This window comes from Malus sylvestris, chromosome 12 (assembly GCF_916048215.2).
Source record: "Malus sylvestris chromosome 12, drMalSylv7.2, whole genome shotgun sequence".
Lineage (NCBI taxonomy): Eukaryota > Viridiplantae > Streptophyta > Magnoliopsida > Rosales > Rosaceae > Malus > Malus sylvestris.
Window position 1 is genome coordinate 27,622,060 of NC_062271.1, and position 22,550 is coordinate 27,644,609.

The 22,550-nt window shown below is 36.4% G+C and overlaps 2 protein-coding genes and 1 non-coding gene across 3 annotated transcripts; 1 reads left to right on the top strand and 2 right to left on the bottom strand.

The window, feature by feature from the left end:
* Positions 1–545: 545 nt before the first annotated feature.
* On the top strand, positions 546–663 carry LOC126594632 (5S ribosomal RNA). The gene has a single exon (XR_007613368.1). It is a non-coding gene; the product is annotated as a 5S ribosomal RNA (ribosomal RNA).
* A 195-nt stretch (positions 664–858) lies between these two features.
* Positions 859–2,112, bottom strand: LOC126594154 (nicotianamine synthase-like). The gene has a single exon (XM_050260369.1). It carries the CDS (start codon positions 2,030–2,032, stop codon positions 1,055–1,057), a length of 978 nt encoding a protein of 325 aa, XP_050116326.1. The 5' UTR covers positions 2,033–2,112; the 3' UTR covers positions 859–1,054.
* Positions 2,113–17,719: 15,607 nt separating this feature from the next.
* LOC126594155 (uncharacterized) lies at positions 17,720–22,371 on the bottom strand. The gene is made up of 2 exons (XM_050260370.1): positions 22,035–22,371; positions 17,720–18,576 (listed from the first exon to the last, which is right to left on the bottom strand). The coding sequence occupies exons 1-2, from the start codon at positions 22,102–22,104 to the stop codon at positions 17,870–17,872; spliced, it is 777 nt and encodes a 258-aa protein (XP_050116327.1). The 5' UTR covers positions 22,105–22,371; the 3' UTR covers positions 17,720–17,869.
* Positions 22,372–22,550: the final 179 nt, after the last annotated feature.

A 22,550-nucleotide genomic window follows, 5' to 3' on the forward strand; every position in this document is an offset into this window, starting at 1 on the left:
ATAAAAGGAAATTTATCAAGTGGGGTTAGCCTAATAATGAGGGTGAGAGTAAGCTAGGTTCGGAACCATCCAATGTACCCAAAAAAAGAGAGAAATTTATTTGGAACCATATAATATCGAACCTCTTCTTCTTAACCTAAACCCAACTGGTTGGGGTACAGAAGTCAGAGTAAACATTAATGAGCAAGCTAGTGTCTCATATATCAATGGTTGGCAAACTTTGGAATAATTTGAGTTACAACCTTCTCAGCCCTAATTAATTTGGAATATTGTGAATAAGTTGGAGATTCCTGTACTTGCTAATTGATCTTGTAACTGACTCACATTAGCCCTAATTGTTTGTTAACAAAATAAACCCTAATTGAATTCCACACACCTGTTTACTCCCGGCACACACTTTTTATATTTTTTATTTTTAACATTTAGGTCAAAACTCTGCCTATGTAAGTTTATCTTACATTGCCAGTCCCAAGCCTGGATAAGGGAGGAGGGGGAGTGCGTCAGGTAGTCGTCAATCGACACTCCTATCTTATGTCGAATCCTTGGGATGCGATCATACCAGCTCACATGCACCGAATCTCATCCGAACTCCGAAGTTAAACGAGTTTGGGCGAGAGTAGTACTAGGTTGGTGATCTCCTGGGAAGTTCTCGTGTTGCATCCCCACGACCCCACCTAGTGGAAAAAGGCTTTATTGTGTGTTGTGTGTAACATTTAGATCGAATAAAGGAATGGAGAAACAGAGTGTGTTGAAATCAATTTTTTTTCCTTTCGTTCCAGTATTAACAATCTGAATAGGAATTTTCTCATTTTCATAAGTGCAAAATGAAACAACAAACGTTATGTATCCAAAAAAAAGGATCCAATTTCCATGTGATTTATTAAAATTTAAGATTCCATAGTACATATTGGATATGCCACAATAATATGTAGCTAGATAAACAGGTCAGATATGCATTAAACACATAATAGTTAAACCAACTATAAATGGATTTTATTTCCATGCATATGAGCAACATAGATGAAAGCATGAAGAAAGATCATCCAAGGATGTTTTAAGAAAGCTGCTCCTCAAAGGCCAACTCCTCAATCATGTTGCCATGTTTATGGAGGGGATTGAAGGCTTCAAGCTCACAACACTTGCTGGGAAGTATAATGGCACCAGCATTAAGACCCTGAGAATCAATTGGTGATGAGTGCTGAACAGGCAATGCATACTTACGCGCGATGACAATTGAGTTAATGACTTCATCGGTGGGATGAAACACAGAGAGAACCTCAAACCCTCTAAGATCATCACAAGGATCAATCACTGGATATAGAAAAGCCCTCGCACCGTGTGCACTTCTTAGCATCAAAGTTGCTCCTGGAGCCATGTATTTTGCCAAGTGATCGATAATTTTCAGCTTCTCCATCTTGTCCATGCCTACAAGAGCAGCCAAAAACACAATTTCATAGTCTTTCAAAGCAGTTGTGACATCCATTATATCTGTGGTGTGGAAGACCATTCTTTTCGATAGGTCAGGATCGGAAGACACCAAGCCAAGGGCCTTGGAGTTGGCCGAAGCATTGATGTCATAGTTGTCGAAAGAGGTTTTGGTGAGGTGATTTGAGGCCAAGACAATTGAGGTAAGGGGAAGAGGGCCAGAACCCACAAAGGCAATTTTTATAGGCACACGAGTGAAGTGTTGGCTAAGGATGTTGAACTCAAGTTTGCTAAGCTTGAGGTAATTGGAATAGTAAGGGAAAATGTCGAGATGGTCGAGAGGGTGTTCATATGAGCCTAGGATTGTCGAGAAGTGATTCTCCAAAAGTCCTTCTGCCTCTCCACATAGCCTTATAAGGTTGGACCTTATTTCTTGCACCCCTTGGCATAACTTGGAAACATCGATTGGACTTGGTGGTATGCATGTGAGAACGAGTTGGGTAAAGAGCATGTCGACATCTTGGGAGGGTTTGAGGCTCTCAAGGCTTGAGATTTTCTCATACAATTCGCAAACTCTTTGTACCAAAGCATCTCCCTGGCAACACATGTCGACACTATGAGGATATGGTGATCAAATACTATTGGGAAATAAGATTGAAAATTCGAAGTTTCAAACACCCTTGAGAAGAATCTCCACGGCTTGGTGACATCCTCCAGGGAGTCGTTATTTATGGGCACTTGTGGGGTCCATGTTGTGAGGGGTTGCGAGTTGATTATTGATTTATAATGCATTGTGATTGTAGGTCCATCGCACCTCGATTGCCACAATTTTTTTTTAGGGTTCTTTACATATAAGTCTATTCAACATTTATTTTCTTGACAAAAACTTATTTCTTTTTAAACATCCAAATAAGACCCAAATTTAAAGTAGACTGCCATGTAAACAAATAAATACTTATTATTTTCAAACTATATACAATTGTGCCACAACACTCTAATTATGTTAATGAATTTAATTATCCACCATAATTGTGAGAAATAAGTGCCTTATTATTATAAAATTATCTACTTTATACTTCTCTTTGTTAAGTAATATGCAGGAAAGAATATTAGCAAGATAGCAGAGGAAGAAGAAGGAAGCAGAGAAGATTTAGGGAGAGAGAGAGAGAGAGAGAGAGAGAGAGAGAGAGAGAGAGAGAGAGAGAGAGAGAGAGAGAGAGAGAGAGAGAGAGAGAGAGAGAGAGAGAGAGAGAGAGAGAGAGAGAGAGAGAGAGAGCAAGATTATATTTCTGTATCTGAATATTGTTTTTCTAGTTACAACAGTTTACAACTAACAGTATATATCAGTAATCATAGCTTGCTCTCTAAGCTACAATCTTTAACAAACTAACTCCTATCTTGATCTCTTGACACATGTCTCTTTTGTAGCCATTTGATCTGAATACTTCTAACATCCCCCCACAAGCTCAGGGGCAGTAAAACTGAGCCTGAGATTGGCATAATGGGTTTGAAAAAGAGGTGCAGATAGACCTTTTGTAAGGATGTCAGCGAATTGCTCATTCGAAGAGACAAAATGAACTTGAAGGTCATGTCTAGCAACCCTTTCTCGAACAAAGTGCACGTCAATCTCAATGTGCTTAGTTCTTTGATGCTGAACTGGATTACAGGTAAGAGCAATTGCTGATAAATTGTCACAGAACAAAACAGGTTGCACATATATTGGAACGTGAAGAAATACTAACAATTGTTTAATCCAATCAAGTTCGGCTGCAGTTGTAGATAAAGCACGATACTCGGCTTCAGTAGATGACCGGGAGACCGTGTGTTGCTTCTTAGAGGACCAAGAAATTGGATTAGACCCCAGAAAAACAACCAGTCCAGTAGTTGACCGTCTATCATTAGGGTCCCCAGCCCAGTCTGCATCACTATAAGCAGTAATCTCTAATGACCCTTTGATATAATGAATACCACAACCCTGTGTAGCTCTTAAGTATCTGAGAATGCGCTTAACAGCCACAAAATGCGACTCCATTGGACACTGCATAAACTGACAAACCTGATGGACTGCAAAAGAGATATCAGGTCTAGTAAATGTCAAATACTGGAGAGCACCAACCAAGCTTCTGTATAGAGCAGGATTATTATAAGGCTTGCCATCATCTTTGAGCAGCCGATTGTAGGGCAAACATGGTGTAGCACATGGTTTGGATAGCAACATTTCAGATTTTGTTAATAAATCTGTGACATATTTATCCTGAGATAAGAACAAACCATCATCTTTATGCACAATTTGGATTCCCAGAAAGTAGTGAAGAGGTCCCAAGTCTTTGATATCAAATTCCTGAGTTAAAGATTGAATCACTGCATGAATAGCATGTGTTGCACTTCCTGTGATGATGATATCATCAACATATAAAAGCAAAATCACAACAGAGTTATCCACAGTCTTGACAAATAATGATGAATCGGCATATGTAGAAGTGAACCCCAAGGATGGTAGAAAGCTAGTGAATCTCTCATTCCACGCCCTTGGGGCCTGTTTTAAGCCATACAAAGATTTATGTAACCGGCAGACATAATCTTCATGTTTTGAATCCCCAAATCCAGGTGGTTGAGTCATGTAGACATCCTCTTGCAAAATGCCATGAAGAAAGGCATTTTTCACGTCCAATTGCCGCAGGAACCACCCAAAATGAGCAGATAAAGCGAGAACCAATCTCACAGTTGTGGGTTTGACAACGGGACTAAATGTCTCTCCATAGTCAATACCTTCTTCTTGATTAAACCCTTTAGCTACAAGTCTCGCCTTATATCTCCCAATAGAACCATCCGCATTCTTTTTGATCTTGAAGACCCATTTGCAGCCTACTAAGTTCTTATGTTTTGGTAAAGGTACTAGAGACCATGTACCTTGTTTATGCAATGCCGAAATCTCATCTTGCATAGCCTCATACCACACTGGTGACTTTAATGCAGATTTATAGGTTGCAGGCTCCACTTGACTCAAATTAACTCCTCCATGTTCATGTATAGCAGCTAAAAGAGCAATGGCCTTGGAAATGCCACTCTTTGATCTTGTTTGTATAGGGTGAAGATTGAGGGGTGGTATAGACAAAACCACTTGTAGATTTTCAGGTTGGAATTCAGGTACCATATGGAGTGTGGAGGACAAGGACTGTGTATGTGCTGCACCAATGGATTGATCAGAACTTGAGCCATCTGAGGTTGAACTTGGAACTGCAACTGGTATTGCATTGAGCTCGGCAGAGGATTGATGGACATTAAGTAGTGACATAGGACATAGGGTAGCATCAGAACGTAGATGTGTGCAGCCAGGAGAAAGACCAGGTATGGATGAACACGGGGTTGTTGGTAAAACAAGAACATTATTATGATCAGGGATTGGAATATGGGGTGATATGAGTGATGGTAATGGTGCAGAATTCATAGGTGGAGACTTTAGAAACAAGGATTGATAAGGAAACTCAGTTTCATCAAAAATCACATGTCTGGACACATAAACTTTCTTTCTAGACACAGCATAACAGAGATACCCTTTATATTTAGATGCATACCCCAAAAAGACACATTTTTTTGTTCTGGGTTCTAATTTTGTGCTAGTGTATGGTCGTAACCAAGGATAACATGAACACCCAAAAACCTTCAAGTGTTGAATCTCGGGTAAGGAATTATGCAGCAATTCAAAAGGTGACTTATTACCTAATGATGGGGATGACATTCTATTAATCAAATAAACCGAGGTTTGACAAGCAAAGGACCAAAACAAGAATGGTAAGGAAGCAGTTTGTAACAAGGTAATGGATGTTTCAATGATGTGTCTGTGTTTCCTCTCTGCTATGCCATTTTGCTCTGGTGTATGGGGACAAGACATCTGGTGACTGACTTCTTTATCAAGAAGAAACTTTTGAAATGCCTTACTTATATATTCACCACCACCATCACTTTGAAGAACTTTGATAGATGTATGAAACTGATTTACAATGAAATTGTAGAAAGACACAAAAGTTGCAAGAACATCACTTTTATTGCAGATTGGAAATAGCCAACAATACTTTGTACACTGATCAATAAAGGTCACATAGTATTTGAATCCCTCTAAAGAAACACAAGGAGCAGGACCCCACACATCACTATGGACAATATCAAATGGTTGTGTCGATTTGGAAACCGAAGGATAAAAAGGTAGTTTACTAAACTTACCCTCTAAACATGTTTGACACAGGGAAGGAATGCTATCAGCAACACAAGATACATTGGAATTCCTTAAAGTTTGAGAAACTATAGGATTAGAAGGGTGACCTAGTCGTTTATGCCAAAGATTAATTGTCACTTGCTTGCCAAGAAGAGCTACAGGTTGTCCTTTATTGTTGACTGGAAGAGAACGGGGCGAGATGATGGGATACAATCCATTGTTACACAGTTCTTTGTAAAGAGTCATCCTTGTGGCTTTGTCCTGAATCCAAAATGAAAACGCATAGAAAATCAACCAGCAATTATTGTCCAAATAAATGCGATGCACATATAATAAATTTTGAGACAGTTTTGGAACATAAAGGATAGAATTGAGCTGTATAGGATGCATTGGAGTGGTTAAAAGAGAGGAACCAATGTGAGATATAGCTAAACCTTCACCATTAGCTGTCTGGATTACTTCATTAGCAGGATATGGTGTTGCCAAGGAAAGATTACTCAACTCAGAGGTCATATGATTATTAGCACCGGAATCAGTGAGCCAAACTTGTGACTGCACTGGTGTAGAAGGCACTGAAAGTGGAGAAAATTGACCATTATGAGTAGCAGCATGCATTGCATTCATTGGGGTGGTAGAATTCTTCTGAAAGCACATTTCTGCACTATGATAAGGGTTCCCACAAATCTGACAGCTTGAAGGAACAATGACATTCCTATATATGCAAGTATCAGCAAGATGATTATTCTTCCCACAAATCTGACAGCCTGGAGAAGTATTTGAATTCCTGAACCGGCAGGTAGAAGCCACATGATTATTCTTTCCACAAATCTGACAAGGTTGAGTCTGAACCCCATAGTTTTGAGCCCTTGGTGGAGATGTACCAAGAATGCCAGGAGCAGGACTCGAATGAAAGACCTTGTTGTTGCCAAACTTGGGATTAAAGTTGGAATTAAACCGATTTCGACCCTTATTATTGTTGTGGAATGACTTGTAAGCATTAGAATTAGGACTGCTATAATTCGCACCAGAACTGGAAAATGATTGATGTTTGGAAGGAAAGCCAGTATTCTGTGCCATAAGTGCAGACAACACAGGTAATGCAGATACACTTTCAAGTAAAGCTTCTTCAGCAAGTAATTGGGAACGAAGATCTTTCAAAGATATAACAGTTTCACGACCCCTAATCACGGACCTAATGGTATTGTATTCAGCAGGCAACCCATTAAGTGTAAGAATCACAACATCATCATCCTCAAATATTACACCAGCAGCAGTTAATAAATCCCTGGCTTCTTTAATCTTCTGCAGATATAATGTGATAGAATCATTACCCTTCTTTATAGTTTGAAGCTCAGACTTAAGTTGAAAGATACTTGCTTTTGTGACTGTAGAAAACTGGTCTTTAAGCCTGAACCATAAATCTTTGGAGCTAGTACTGCCAATTGCACAGGAAATTGCAGCAGGGGATAAAGTTGCCGTGATCAACTGCATCAATGCCTTGTCATGCATTTTCCAAATCTTGTACTCATCTGTTACCACCCGAGTAGAAGAATCACCACATAAAACTGGAGAATCAGCAGAAGATTCTGAGGCAAATTGTGCAGGACACGGTGTTGACCCATCGACAAACCCAATAATACTATGACCTTCAAGAAGCAGTTGCATTTGAAAATGCCAAGCCAAGTAATTTGTATCATCCAATTTCATATGTACTGAATTTGAAACAGACGAAATCAATGAGATAATCGGGGACTGGAGAATCTGTAACTGAGCAGCTGTAACCATTGTTGCATAATCAACAAGTAATCGTGACTGGGAAATTACCACAAACACTTGGTGTGCACACTGTGTAGAATGCAGAATCAGAAGAATGGGTACAGCAGAAGAACCCAAACGAAAACAGAAAGAATCACAATTTCTCAGGAAAAAAAAAATGTTGAGGTGGAGCGGAAGCGGATCAAGATCGACGAACGGTCAAGCTGCTATGCTTGTTCCGGCGATGATACCATGTTAAGTAATATGCATGAAAGAATATTAGCAAGATAGCAGAGGAAGAAGAAGGAAGCAGAGAAGATTTAGGGAGAGATAGATAGAGAGAGAGAGAGAGAGCAAGATTATATTTCTGTATCTGAATATTGTTTTTCTAGTTACAACAGTTTACAACTAACAGTATATATCAGTAATCATAGCTTGCTCTCTAAGATTGTAATATTAGCAAGATAGCAGAGGAAGAAGAAGGAAGCAGAGAAGATTTAGGGAGAGATAGAGAGAGAGAGAGAGAGAGAGAGAGAGAGAGCAAGATTATATTTCTGTATCTGAATATTGTTTTTCTAGTTACAACTAACAATATATATCAGTAATCATAGCTTGCTCTCTAAGCTACAATCTTTAACAAACTAACTCCTATCTTGATCTCTTGACACATGTCTCTTTTGTAGCCATTTGATCTGAATACTTCTAACACTCTTACCATCATATATTTCATTTCTTTTATTTGTTTGACAATAATTGTAGGTAAATTATTTTGCATGTATGTATTAGACACATTTTGTTAAAATTATATATATGCGTACAAATAATTTATCTATATTTTTATGTAAAATAATATGTAATTAATTAATTTGAATCAATTGGCAAAAAAAATTTATTTATTTTGTAGGTAAATTATTTTTCATGTGATATTACATATGTACTAGCCACATTTTGTTATTATTATATAGAGTGTGCAATCAATCGACATTCTTTTATTTTGTAGGTAAATTGTTATATATATATTTTTTTTTGCAAAATATTGGTATTTAATTAATTTTGAATAAAATTATTTATTTATTTTGTAGGTAAATTATTTTGCATATATCATTACATAATTTACTAGGAACTTATATTGTTATATATGTTGTGCAAAATAATTTACCTATGTCACATTTAAAATATTGATAATTTTGAATAAATTAACTTTTTTATATTTGTAGGATATACTAATTTACCTGTTAGCATCATGTGAAAACAACTATATAAGGAACATTGGTATCATGTAAATATTTGAACATTTAATTGAATGAAATAATGTAAAATAAATGGAGATAATAAGTGAGAGACCCAAAGTAAGTGTTATTAGGGGTAATTTAGACATCCAAAAATACAAATTTTGCCAAGTCAAACTTAATTAGGGATATTGCTTGTCATTGGGTTTTTGTTAGATAAATTTATCATGATGGGTTTTAATTAAAGAAAATTGAATTTCAAGGGGTGTACTCATATTTTCAGTTTATTTTATTAGTGTAACAATTAGTATTCATGAGTTATGTAAAATTTCTAGAATAATGTTAAGAAAATCAAAATTTAAATAATTTAATATTTGACATTTAATTAATAATTTAATTATCAACAATTATATTCTTTGATAATAAAAAATTTATTTCCCTAGTATTATCCAAATTTGTACAAAAATGCTAGAATTTTCTTGTATATTATTTTTCTTATGGAGGCACATATATTTGTAGTACATAGTCTTGTTGAGGAAGAAAATAACATTAATATTCTATTTAAAATAGAAAATACACCTGAAAAGGAAAATAATAACAATAATTACAATGCTATTTTTTATTACAACTCACGCCAACAAATATTTATATTATATATGTTATGTTGTCAAAGTGTGAAGTTAATAAATGTTATCTAAGGTGAACAATATGTGACACACCTCGACCTAGATCGAGGCATGCTGGCCCTCACGTGAGGGTGACGTAGCCATGTGCACAGTGCGGAAGCAATAGAGATATAAGAAATTACAAATAAACTAAAACCAAATCAGCTAGAGTACTATATAAGATAATGTGCAAGTATGAGATTAAGTGTGAGATACATAACCAGAGCATAAATATCCTAGATGCAGTCAAGCAGAATAAGTACTAATTATATAGCACCCAAGGGTGATCCTACATGGTGATGTTCTGTCAAAACCCCCATTAGAATCCTCGTGATCCACCAAGCACTTCTACTTAAAACATGGAGGGGCGCAAAACAGAAAGTGTGAGTGGGCAAAAACAAAGCTTTTCAAAATAATTTCATTTCTCAAAAGTTCTAACCCCTCGCCGTAAAACCTGTATAATTTTCCCAGAAAAAATAGGATATATACATATCTCAAAACCATGCTCAGAAAACGATATTCATAAGTATGCCATGCCAAAGTATCTCAATGCAATGCTATTGGTAAACCAGGCAAAATATATAAATATCAAATATCGAATCAGCCAAATCTCTCTAACTCAAACTGCACTACTAAGTATATAGCTCAGAACCAATCTCAATCATATCAAATCAAATCAAATCCTGCACACGAGTCGGAACCACCTACAATGGTTTGCATGACAAGACTAGGTGTAAAGTAAATATGCTATAGTGTTACGATCACGTGAAGGCTGTGCGAATAATTGCGGGTCACCTACGAGTCGGAACCACCTAAAGTGGTCTATACGACAAGCATGTGCACCTAACTTGGATCCAAGGTGATCATACGGTGCGGGGGTAAACATCACGTGAAGGACTGTGCCCTAACTCTGGGTGGGAGCACTAACACCGGGGTGGAGGTTTATGAGCTCTCAATACATTATAACATATCTCACATAACCGAAACAATCTCATACATTTTGTTGATGCACAAAACCGGAGGGTCTTGGAACAACATAAATATGACCGTTAATCTGCAAGAAAGTAAAGGACATAAGATGTACCGTGGTTCACCCCTAATGTTTAGGCTACGTCCACACTGATATTGTATTTCTCTGAGAGGATTGTGAGGGAGAGAGCCTCTGTATGTGAGGATGAGAGCTCCTCTGTTTGTAAGGGTGAGAGTGAGGCTTTGGGGATCTTAGGCCTAAGAATTGGCCTCCCCAAATGAGGAGGGTGAGGAGTCCTTTTATAGAATAAGGGCTCCTCACTTATTACATATTTGCCCCTTCATTTATTACATAATTACATTTGAGTCATCCGAGTATTTATACGAGATCTAAATACGGAGGCCCTAAGTATGGGACAAACACCTTTGATTTATGAACTTACCTGGAACTTACCTGTGCGTCTGCATCACCAATCATGAATGTATGCAATTACTAATGCATAATTAAAATAGATAGATACTTGCATGGCATTTCCAAGACATATATTCATTTAAATTCATTTTTTGGGAAAAATCTCAAGTATATAGGTATATATGGAAAACCAAAAGCCCACTCATTGGTATGTTGAAGGGTCGTAGCCCCCGAGCCTCGATGATGGTGCTCGTCCTTAAGATAGGTCTCACATATATACGAAATAACTGAATAAACGTTATTTAAAACACATAACCAAAATTAGGTAATAACTTCTCATACAAAGCTCAAATGGGGCATTTGAATATACCACCATGATCTACTCAACTTCAGGAACATCCCCATATTTTTAGAAAAAATTTCCGACGTCCCATGCGCCGGCCAAGGCATGGCTAGACGCACCCCCACGCGCAGCCAACCCTGACGAAATCCTTAACCGCCGTTAGGGAATATTTCGCTAAAAATTAGAATATTTCGTTAAAACTAACCTGATGCTGTTAGCTGCCGTTAGGAATATTCCGTCAATATCGACGAAATATTCTTCTTTCTTCTCCGACGAATCGCCGGTTGCGGTTGCCAGAAACTAGAAATTCGAAAAACTTTAATATCTTCTCCATTTTCAACCAAATTTCACAAATGTTATACCAAAATGAAGCTTAAGACAAGTAGAACAAAACCTTACCTTTCAAAAGTCCTAAAACCGACGGAGCTCGCCGGAAATCCCTCGATAATCCGGCTAAACCTGCAACTCGTCGAAATTCAACTTCCCAACGTCCAAATCACTTCATTTTTCTTCTCCGAGCTTCGTGAAGACGATCTAAAGCTTCCTATAACCTTAGAATCTTTCAAAAACTCCACATTTACGTGTGCATGAATAGTACCTCGAATCGGAGGTTCTTGGTTCTCTGGTTTTCGAAGGTTTTGAGTTCAACCAAGGGTATGGTTGGATTCCTGGGCTTGCTAGGAGTTCAAAACCACCCTTCAAACCTTCGATCCGTGCACGAAATGCTTGATCCAAGGTTTGTCCGTACACTGTACGAAATTTGTAGAAAATTCGAAAGGAATGAGAGAGAGAGAGAGAGATCTGAGTATGTGGTATGCACGTGTGGTGTGTGTGTGTGTGTGGTCCTAGTTGGGTCACCAACTAGCACAAAACCTTAAGTCCTTTAGTTCTAATTGGTCCCAAAATATTAGGGACTTAACGAATTGGTCCAAATCCAAAATTTAAACCACACAACACCACAAACGCTCAAGGGCATATTTGACATTTCACTCCTAAAAATATAATATTTTAGGACGAGTTGTGACACTATGTGCACACCTTAGATAATTAAAAACATGCAAGCCATAACAATGAAAGTAATTATGGTGATAATAGTTTAGAAAAATGCTAAAAAAGCTTTTACAATGTGTTTTTTCTTTATTTAAGGCGTGAAATTGCACGTAGTAAATGATGAGAACTTTTTTAAGGCATGGCCCTTTACAGATTGCCCGGTGTGCATCGTAAACAACTTCTACGACATGCATTGCACATCATAAAACGTATGTTTTGGTGTAGCGAACTTCAATTTTCTAATGTTGCACCATTAGGTTTTGAAATCGTATCAATTTATGCTTATCAATTGTATGACTATATAGGCTAATGTGAAGTATATATTTACTCAATATGGAACTTCTCTTAAGTCGTTGCTTTGTGCCTTAAAACGATAACCAATTGCACATTTTGGTCCAAACTCTATTAGTGACAGTGTGGTTTGTCTGACAACTTGGAAATAAGTCTCACATATAGCATGTCCTCAATTGAGTGGAATATTAGACATTCAAAGAGACAAATGTATAAATTGATATAATTTTAATAACTTCATGATGTTATATGAGAAAATTTAAACTCCATTTAAAAACTACCTCAAACTTGAGGAGTATAAAATGTAATTTATCCTAGTTTTCATTACAATATCATTCAAGGGTGAGATTAACCTTCAACGCTTTACCAATCAGAGTCGATGGTGCTTACTAGTTTTTAAACCTGAAACTTGGCTTTTCTCGGAATTGAGGACATGGCCATGATCCCAAGTCATACAGCTAGGTTTCAGAGTTACAAATTTTGATATGCAGGTAGGGTAGTGCTTTTTATACATTTCTTTTTAATTTTTACATATTTTTGTTAATTTTTGTATATTGATATTTTTAGTTCATTCGATTTGACAGTTAAAAATTAAGAGGTGTGTGATAGATAAAAATATGTATGTGAATAGATAAAGTAGCAAGCCATCCCTACCAACGGTTCTGGTTAGTTCAGCAGGGAAAAGTAGTGATATGTGATGTAGAGCAATGGGAGAAAATGATGCCATCTTTTTTTTTCTTATATTGAATGCACAAAATGGGAACTAAATATAAATAAATAAATAAAGGGAGAAAGGAGTCGTCAAAACCCTTTTTATGGTAGGCACTCATGATCACAAGCTTGTGACAACTGATAAGATCATACATTTAACAATAGTACTTACTCTTAATTACCATTGCAGTTTGTAAATAAAAATGTAGACTATATTAGATTTTTGAAGTAGAACAATGTAAAACACGAAATGTATATCTTCATCAAAGATACAGAGTTTTACACATTATATATGCATGATAGCTCAACGCACGTTTCTTATTAAATGAAGAGAAAAAAGTAACACCTAAACAAATAGACATGAAGACACTTAAAAAACCTAATTAGATGTTCGATGTTACATGATCAATATCATAATGAGAAACAATTCCTTAACCTAAATAAGGCCTAGCTTAGATCCCCATGAACTCCAAGACGAGGTAAGTTGGATAAAGATTCTCCAATTTATACTTTCACACAATACTGATTTATATAGAGAGTAATTTAAACATTTTCTTGAGTGTTGGCCTCATGAGTTACTATCAGCATCTTTCAGTTCACACCATAGCAATTGGCTTGACATTTTATTGTGAACCCCACTTGCCTTATCCTAACTATAAACAATGTCATAGTCAGGTCCATATAATATAATTGTCCAGATTAAAAGTACATAAATACATAATTTTGGTTGAGTTTTGAAGTTTTTTCACCCAAATTCTTCATTCAAAATCAAAATGATGATAGCTGCTACTTGTTCTGGGAATGATTTTTGTATATCATTCACACTTTTGTTTATATATGTCCCGTAATTCTTCTTCGGTTATTTAATTCAAAGATAAAAAATGAATATGAATGTGCGTCGATCACTTCTCTTTGTTTATATATATTTTTATTGGAACTATATTCTTCCATATATTTTAGAAACAATTTCAAGTTAGTTTGGGCGAAGTTAATGATTCGGTTATGCATTTTCTCAATCTCTAAAACACAAAATCGGTCCCGATTTACATCATCGGATATTCGGATGTCGTAGATTGGAAAAATTAGATATTCAAATGTGTTACAACAGTAAGTTAATATTTTGTTGGGGTGTGATATCCACACACCATTTTTTACTTTTCTCACATCTTTTTAGTTTTCGGCCGTCGAATCGGATGAATTAAAGAAGATCAACGGACATAAATTAACAAGAGATGTGTGAAAAGTAAAAAATGATGTGTAGATAGCACATCCCTATTTTGTATTTGAAGACAAAACCTATGCTGCTGTTTCAACACATATCGTGTGGGGCCTTTATGTATCTACAATGTTGTCATATACACTGAGTTCTTACTTGTTAGACGTTGTCAAAGTGCCTCGTAGCTTCCACTATGCTAATTCTGTTTTTTCTCTGGCTGAAGATTAAGTTGGCTTTATAGGAACTGGATGGCCACTATAATTCCAATCAGTAAAAGCCCCTTTCCTAATTCGAATTCAACTTTTTGTTATATTAATATTATTTATTGCTTTTTTTTTTCAGCTTTAATTTTCTCTTTCTACTTTCAATGGTTTAGAAACGATATACAAATGAATCTGGATGCTCTCCTCTTCTATCTTCTCCTTTTCCTCTGGTCCCTTCCCGTTTGAACACTTACGATTAAACATTTTGTGTTAAATTCTTTATAGAGAGAAAAAGACAAAGAAAAATATGTGAAAAAAATAGGAAGAGTGAGACTAACAAAGAGAAAAGTATGAGAGGAAAAAATAGGAAGAGTGAGATTTTAGAGAAAAAAAAATCCTACTCCCATACAATCATTCTTTTAGGTAGTACAAGATGCTTTTCGCCTTTGGAAGTTTATCTTCGTTTGACTGTCGATTACTTGACATCCTCTTCCACCTTTTTTATCTGGACTTAGAACCGGCAACGTAAAATAAACTTACACACATAAAGTTAAATTATTCCTTGTATAAAAAAGAAAATTTTTATTTGCCTTAATCTTAATTTTTGAAATCGAATCCACTGAGGGAGGTAATAAAGCATGGATGTAGACCACTGATAGGGTTATTTGGGTTTTGATAATGTTTTTATGTCCCTTTTGGTCGGAAGAAAAAAGGGATGAAGCACGCAATGTGGGGATAGAAATAAAGTCTATCATGCAATGTAGGGATGGAAATAAAGTCTACTTGTTTGTGGCAATTTGGCCACTTTCACTCCCAACGATAGCTGCAACGCGACTACTCGACACTGAAATTGTGATTTCTTTTCAGAAATAGTGGGTTCAACTTTGAAAACTTATATATTTTTCTTTTCATAAATATGAAATCATATAAGATATTTGACGAGGATATCACATTTTGGTAAACCACATTGTACCGCCACCCGGGAGATCACATATGGGTAAACGACATTGTACTACGACCCTGATAAAGGTATGACCACCAATAGAAATAGGTCAAACCTCTACCGGGGATATGTTTTATTGTTGTGAAGTAGGGCTGGAAAAGCAGTTTTAGATTGGTTAAATTTGACTATAATACTTACATGTGTTAAATACAATTACAATCTCAACGGTCAAATTGTGATTGTATTAAATACATACTTACATGTATTAACTACATATATTAAAATGAGTTATATTCTCAGATGATGATTATACTAAATAAATGTAAGTATTGCAGCTAATTCTGTAAATTTCAATGGAATAGTGTTTAGGAGTTTCTAGAGTCCATTTCAATCCAAGATATCTTTATGGAAAGAAAATAACGAGACGAGTCAAACTCGTTATTTTTCCATGACCTAAGATGGATTTAGGGAATTTGAGATTGTTTAGTGAGTAAAATACATATTTAATTATTTTGGTACGTTCATTTTTAATTTTCTTTTGCTATGATTATTTTGTGGAACTTTTTAAATATTTCGAGTCAAACTCACACTGTATCATTTATGTTTTTTCAAAATGTGATCACTCTAGCATTACCCTAAAATCACATTTGCATTAAATCATAAATTTGAATGTGGTTAACTTGATTAAATTAACTTTTGTTCTTTTAATCCGGTCTACATAACTTCCAAAATTCCCTCCTAGATGGTAGCATTTTTGTGGGCATCTGGTGAAAACTTTTGACAATGATTTTCAAATGTGCTAAGTTGATGTCATGGATTAATTCTGACATATATGATTTGTGTGTTTGGATATTATATTGTAGATCTTTGTTTGGTAGGATCTTCAATTGCTTATGTTAATTTTTTTTCGTTTTTTCAAGAGAGATGCTATTCACACTCCTAATTTATTATTCTGCAATCCTAAGTTGTGTGTATCAACTGCTTTCTTTAACATAAAGTATTGGAAGGCCTGCTCTATGCCATCAAGCACTAGTTAATCATAGTGCTTCGTATCTTTAATTTATGAATTTTAAATAATAAGAATCAATTTAAAGCAAAGGCCATGAGCATATTGGTTGGTTAGGATGAAGTCAAATGAACCGTGGCCATTTGAGCAACGAGTGTGTGTTGCCCACACGATTCCATGTGCCTTACACTGGCCCTGATAGTGTGATGGGCATATTAGATCTTCACCCACACTATTTGCTAGTCCATGCAACGCCGAAACTTGAGCCCTCACAAATTCACAGATTGCTTTCAAATCTCTTTTTGTGGTGAAACGAAATCCTTTGTTCCTTTCTTCGGATCAGGATTCTCTTATGAGCTAAGGGTAAGGATCCTCCTGAGCAAGCCCACCGGACCGTTGAAATTTTATTCAACGGTTACAAACAGAGGCTCCCTCTAAAAGTTATAATAATTGTAACCGTTGTACAAAATTTCAATGACCCGATGAGCTTGCTCATGAGGATCCTCACCCTTAGCTCAGGAGAGGATCCTGATCCCCTTTCTTCATAACTTGATTGGACTCATCTCTACAAGTGGAAACTTTAGACATGACAGGTGACTCGAACAGGATACAAATATAATTTTTATGGTTTCTAAAAGTTTAGGGGGGAGGATAGACTACTCATTCCACGGTCAGTACATACTACAAGTCTCTTTAAGAACTTTATAGAGAGGGTCTTAGCCCTTTTTTTGGTTTTTACAGATTGCCTATCAAAAGGAATTGCCGACAGCATGACAACTATAATTGAATAAACTGGTACACAACTTTTTAGCTTCTATAATTGATCTGTATTTGCTTTAATGTTTTGCTTGTGATGAACCACTTACATGAAACAAATATGTTAATGTTATGATATTTCAAACTTCCCACGTGCTAAAGGGTAATAGATACCGCCACATTAACGTCCCGGTTGTAGCACTGCCCAAATCTAAGAACCTTAGCTCATCTCAGTCCAATAATGTTATCGATTTAATTTATTGCAGAAAAAGACCTTTCGCCCAACTCTTAAGCTAGAGGAAAGTTGTTGAAATTATGTTCAAAGCCTAGGCCCAAGGGTTGGGTTGCCAACTTGCCAAGTGAGTCTCTTCTATTTCAGAACCCCAATTTACTCAAGAGACCTCAATGGGAGAGGCTTACTAGCTTACTACCCCTCCCCTATTTTTCTAAATAAACATAACTATGTATAAAATGTAAGACGATAGCAAAATGGCGTTCATCGATGCATTTCAACGAGAAAAAAAGACTCCGGTGCAACAATGAAGCATGCAATTCTGTGGAAATACCATCTGTATGTAGAGTCATACACAAATTTGAACGAGTCACTGGACTTATTTTCTTATATTACATCTACAGAATAAGAGTGCGCGTAAAAGAATGGAATGGACCTAATTCATTTCATTCACCTCAGTTCAGAATGTTCATATGCTTCGGACCTCTCGTAGGTTTCATAGGCTTCAGCTGCTTCAGGGTTCTCATATGTGGGGACTTCAACATTAGAGTCATCAGAACCTTCAGAACTTTCATAAGCGGAAGTTTCACGAACTTCACTGTTTTCGGGTAGACCAAATTGGAGCAAGTAGTTCACTCCATCAATCACATCATATACCATCAATCCAATCCTACCTCCTGCCCAACTGCCCAATTGACTTCCCACAAGGTAACCAAATCTCCCAAGCCTTTGCTCTCCTACAAAGCCTCCTCCATAGGCGCCAAACAAGGTTCCCGTGCCCCTGAAGGTCCCTTCTGTAATTGTACCACCATAGTATATGGCTTCAAAGAAGTCCCATCCGGACGAGATGATAGGACCTATTATCCGCTTGGCTTTCCGAGTTGCCAGCTTCGCTGCCTTTGCTCCTACTTCCTGTGCTTGTTTGGCTGCATCTTTAGCAGATATCCCCTGCGACAATGCATCAGACAATTCACTTTCAATCGCTTTATGCCTTATCGTCTCAACGTGAGCAGCTCTGATGTTGTTAACATACAGCTTCACTCCCTCTTTCACAGCACAAGCTAGTGTTCCGGAACTCAAATCAAAGCAGTCAAAGACTGTAAACTTCCCACTCTGAGATGCACGCTCTTCCCCAAGCAGTTGCCGACATTTTTCAGCTACGGCAAAAATAATCTAAATAAGTAGTGGATACACATTTTCTATACAAAAATACTAAAACCCTGAATGTTGCATTACATAACATATATTAGTAAATCGCAAAATGCTTTACAAAACCTAAACAAACACAAACACAAACTCCAGACGCTAAACTATCACATAAGTAAAATATTAGGAATAGAAACATTTTATTTGCATCTCCATTCAACCAGAGGTCCAGAACAAAATGTAATATTAAACAACAACAACAACAACAAAACATTAACATCAAAATAGTGATTCATCTTCATTTATAAGTTCTCTATACTGATTTGTAACGTGGGTGGCAGGGTGCGGGATACTTTTTCCTTCACTTGGGTTTTTCCCACTGGGTTTCTCCGAGCAACGTTTCAACGAGGTACTCCAGTCCCAAACCTTGTAAGGTTATGTAGCTATCAGCTCAGGTCTACAGGAAAAATCAAATTCCCACTCCCCTCAACAGATTCGTATCAAAATAAGAAAGACACCCAATTTCCTAAACATTGGCAATACGCCGCAGCATCGAAAGCTAGAGCATTATGTGGCAATGGGTGATTTGATATTTGATACTCCATGCTATCAAATATCATACACAAATCACATCACCACAATGATCCTAAAAGAGAGACCTAATTATACAATGGGAAATTTTATTTAAACCCATGTAACCTATTTCTACACCTAACTTACTCTTTGCACCCATTTGATTTTTAACTAAACTATTAATATCTCTTTAAACCCAATTTAATACCTAATATATCCCCATAAACCTAATTCAATATGTGGATTTATTTTTACACCCATTTGATTTTTAACTCTATCCTTACACCATTTGGAAATGAACACCAAGAATTGGGGTGTGAATTCGGCCATGGCTAACAAGAAGACTGACACTTCTATAGATGTTGACAATATTTTGAAATCTTTCCAAGCATGATTCTTAGACAATCATACATAGACATCAAACTCTCATAATTGACCCCTTCAATGGCTTCCGTAAAAGCATTCTTCTTAACATCATTATATATTTCCTTCCTTGTTTGATTTATAGGTGAATATAGGTTATGCATTGTGTCTTGAAAGCGAATCATTTGATTAGGTTCCATGGTAATCTGAAGAGTATATGTTGAATCTGATATTATTCTCATAGGAAGCCCTTGCTCAATGTCTCATGGTACTCTCTAAAGGATTTGTTTACCCTGTGCAATTTATAAAGGTAAGAAATGTTATACGTTTTGGGCGGAGGCCTAATTGGCATGGTACCGAAGAACAAACTAGGATATAAATTGCACAAGGAAAGACGATAAAAGCTCTGGGGAGAAGTTGCGTAAGTATTTCAATTGTGTGCAGTTGTAAATTGAAAAAAATCAAGCTGCTTAATTATCTAAAAAAATTTCAAAATCATACATTGGTTGGAGGAATCAAAACTTCATAATCACCATCCTTAAATAAAAAAAACTTGTTTTTCTCTACGAGAACTATTAAGATGCGTTTGTTGCACTGGACTAAGCTCAGGGACTAAGTTAGACTGACTTAGACTAAACTAAGCTGGATTAATTTAGTGAAGCGTTTGTTCCAATGTCGGACTAATAAGTAAAATAATATTTTTTTTTTCTTTTTCCTTTACCATTTTCCAGAACACACTTTCTTTGTCAACAAAGCTCTCCCTTTTCTCCATTTTTTCTTGAAATGTTATCCTCACAACCCAGAATCATTGTCTGCTCAATTGGGTTCTTCTGATAATCCCCATGTGGAGCCTCTGCAACCACAGCTTCATTTCAATATTTTGCAGATCTTTACAAATTCGCACAAATAAAAAACCCCATATTCGCTGGAATTGCAAAAACCCATGTTCAAATCACAAAACCTAGATCCAATCCCAAATTCGCTCGAATCACAAAACCCAACTTCGTTGGAAGTGCAAATCCCATATTCGAATCACGAAACCTAGACTCCAAATGCAAACTCAAACGAAGAGATATTGGGTTCGCGTGTGTAGGCAGGCAACAGTGAAGCGAGCAGACGAAGCAAGCAGGGAGAGGAGAGTTCGCGAGTGTAGGCAACAGCGAAGCGAGCAGATGAGAGGAGAGAGGATGCGACGCAGAGAGAGAACGGGACGCAGCAAGGTCTTAGCAATCCCATGGTTTTTTAGGGGATTGGCTAAGACCTCCTAGTGAAAGAGATAGTCCGTGCGAGTCTCGTTTAATCCCACTTAACTTAGTCCATATGAGCAACAAACACCAGAGTACCTTAATGTCTAGTCCTATCCGATCTAGTGAGAGTTAACGAGTCCAAACAAACGCACCCTTAGGGTTTTAGTCAGAATAAAGTAGGATAAACAAAGAATGATTGTATGGTTTAAGTATAGTATTTGGGTTTATTGATAAATTTGAGTTTTATTATTAATTTTATTTTGTACTTAATAGTAATTATGCAATAAAGTAAAATAGACAATCAACATTTAAAATTGAGTGCTACTAGACCCATCTTAATGTCCTATTTTCTCACCCACATGATAATCCCACCCACCATAAAAAAATAAAAAAAATAAAATGTTATTTCCTCACGCATCATTATTCCCAAAATAGCCATATTATATATTTTTTTAAATAACTCTAATATATCTTTAAATAATATTATAAATAAATAAATAAAAATAAAAAAAATGAAAGAAAATGCAAGACCTAAGACCTAGACATTCATCATCTCCTTCACACCTATCGTCGTCCTGCAGAGACCCCAGACTTGGGACCACTCTTCTTCCTTCTTTTTTGTCAAAACCACAGATCTCACACTCAATTCTCTTTTTTCTCCAATGAAGTTTCTCGCCTTCGTCTAGTACACACCCATTCCTTCCTCCAACCTTTCTGTCGATTCTAACCCAAATCTTTCCCAACATCTTTCCACCAAAGATCACACCCCACCCACCATTATTTATTATTATTTTTTGTTTTTTCAAAATTTTAGTACTGAATTAAATAGGGGTTTAAGAGTCTTCTTTTAAAAGGATAAATATGTTATTAACATTATCATTAAATGGTGGGTAAGGAAATAAGACATCGGGTGGAAATATCACCACTATTAAAATTTAAGTTAGATGTAGAAATAAGTTACAAACGTTTAAATAAAATTTCCCTAATACAATCTGGGTTCATAAAATTTTGGGATTTTCATTCAAACTCATACCGTTTGTTTGCAATGATTTAGGGTTTACAAAGATCCTAAAAGAGAGACCTAATTATACGAAGATCCTAAATCCAAAACCCTAAGCCAATGAAACAACCAAAAGAACAGATCTTTACCTAATCAAGTAAGAAAATTTTCAAATCCCAGAAGATGGGTGAAAGTAATACTTCAAACTTTTAATTCTTCCCAATCAGTTTTCACATAAATACAAAATAAATTGAAAATTTTTAGATGTATATATGTGTTTGTGTACCTGTGATACTGAGGACGATGATGCCAACTATGAAGAGCAGTAGTTGGATTCTCTTCTTCTGGAAATCCATGGGATTATTAAGGTCCTTTTGGGGAGAAAAGAAAAACCCTAATTTTGGATTTGTATGGTGAATGGAGATGGAATTAGAAAAGCTCTGAAATGAAGAAGCTTCAATGACAATGAAGAATCTCTTAAGCCGTGTGAATGGAAGTCAAGACTCCAGATATGAAGATTAGGGTGGGCTTCTCCTGTGGGGTTCGATTCGAGCGACTAGACAATAAAACGCTGCGTTTTGTTGTCGGTTTAATTATTACTTCCCCTAGTCGAACCTAGGACTTTAGCTAAAGTGCTTCGGTGCTTCGAAACACTTGAGCTCAAGTCTATTGCCACATTATTGTACTTTTAAACTAATCTCTAAAGTGTTTTAAGAAAGATTTAAATTTGAATAAATAAAGAAGACACATCAGCTCTAACCAATATGACTACGTTCATGTATACTCTAAGTAATACTGTTAC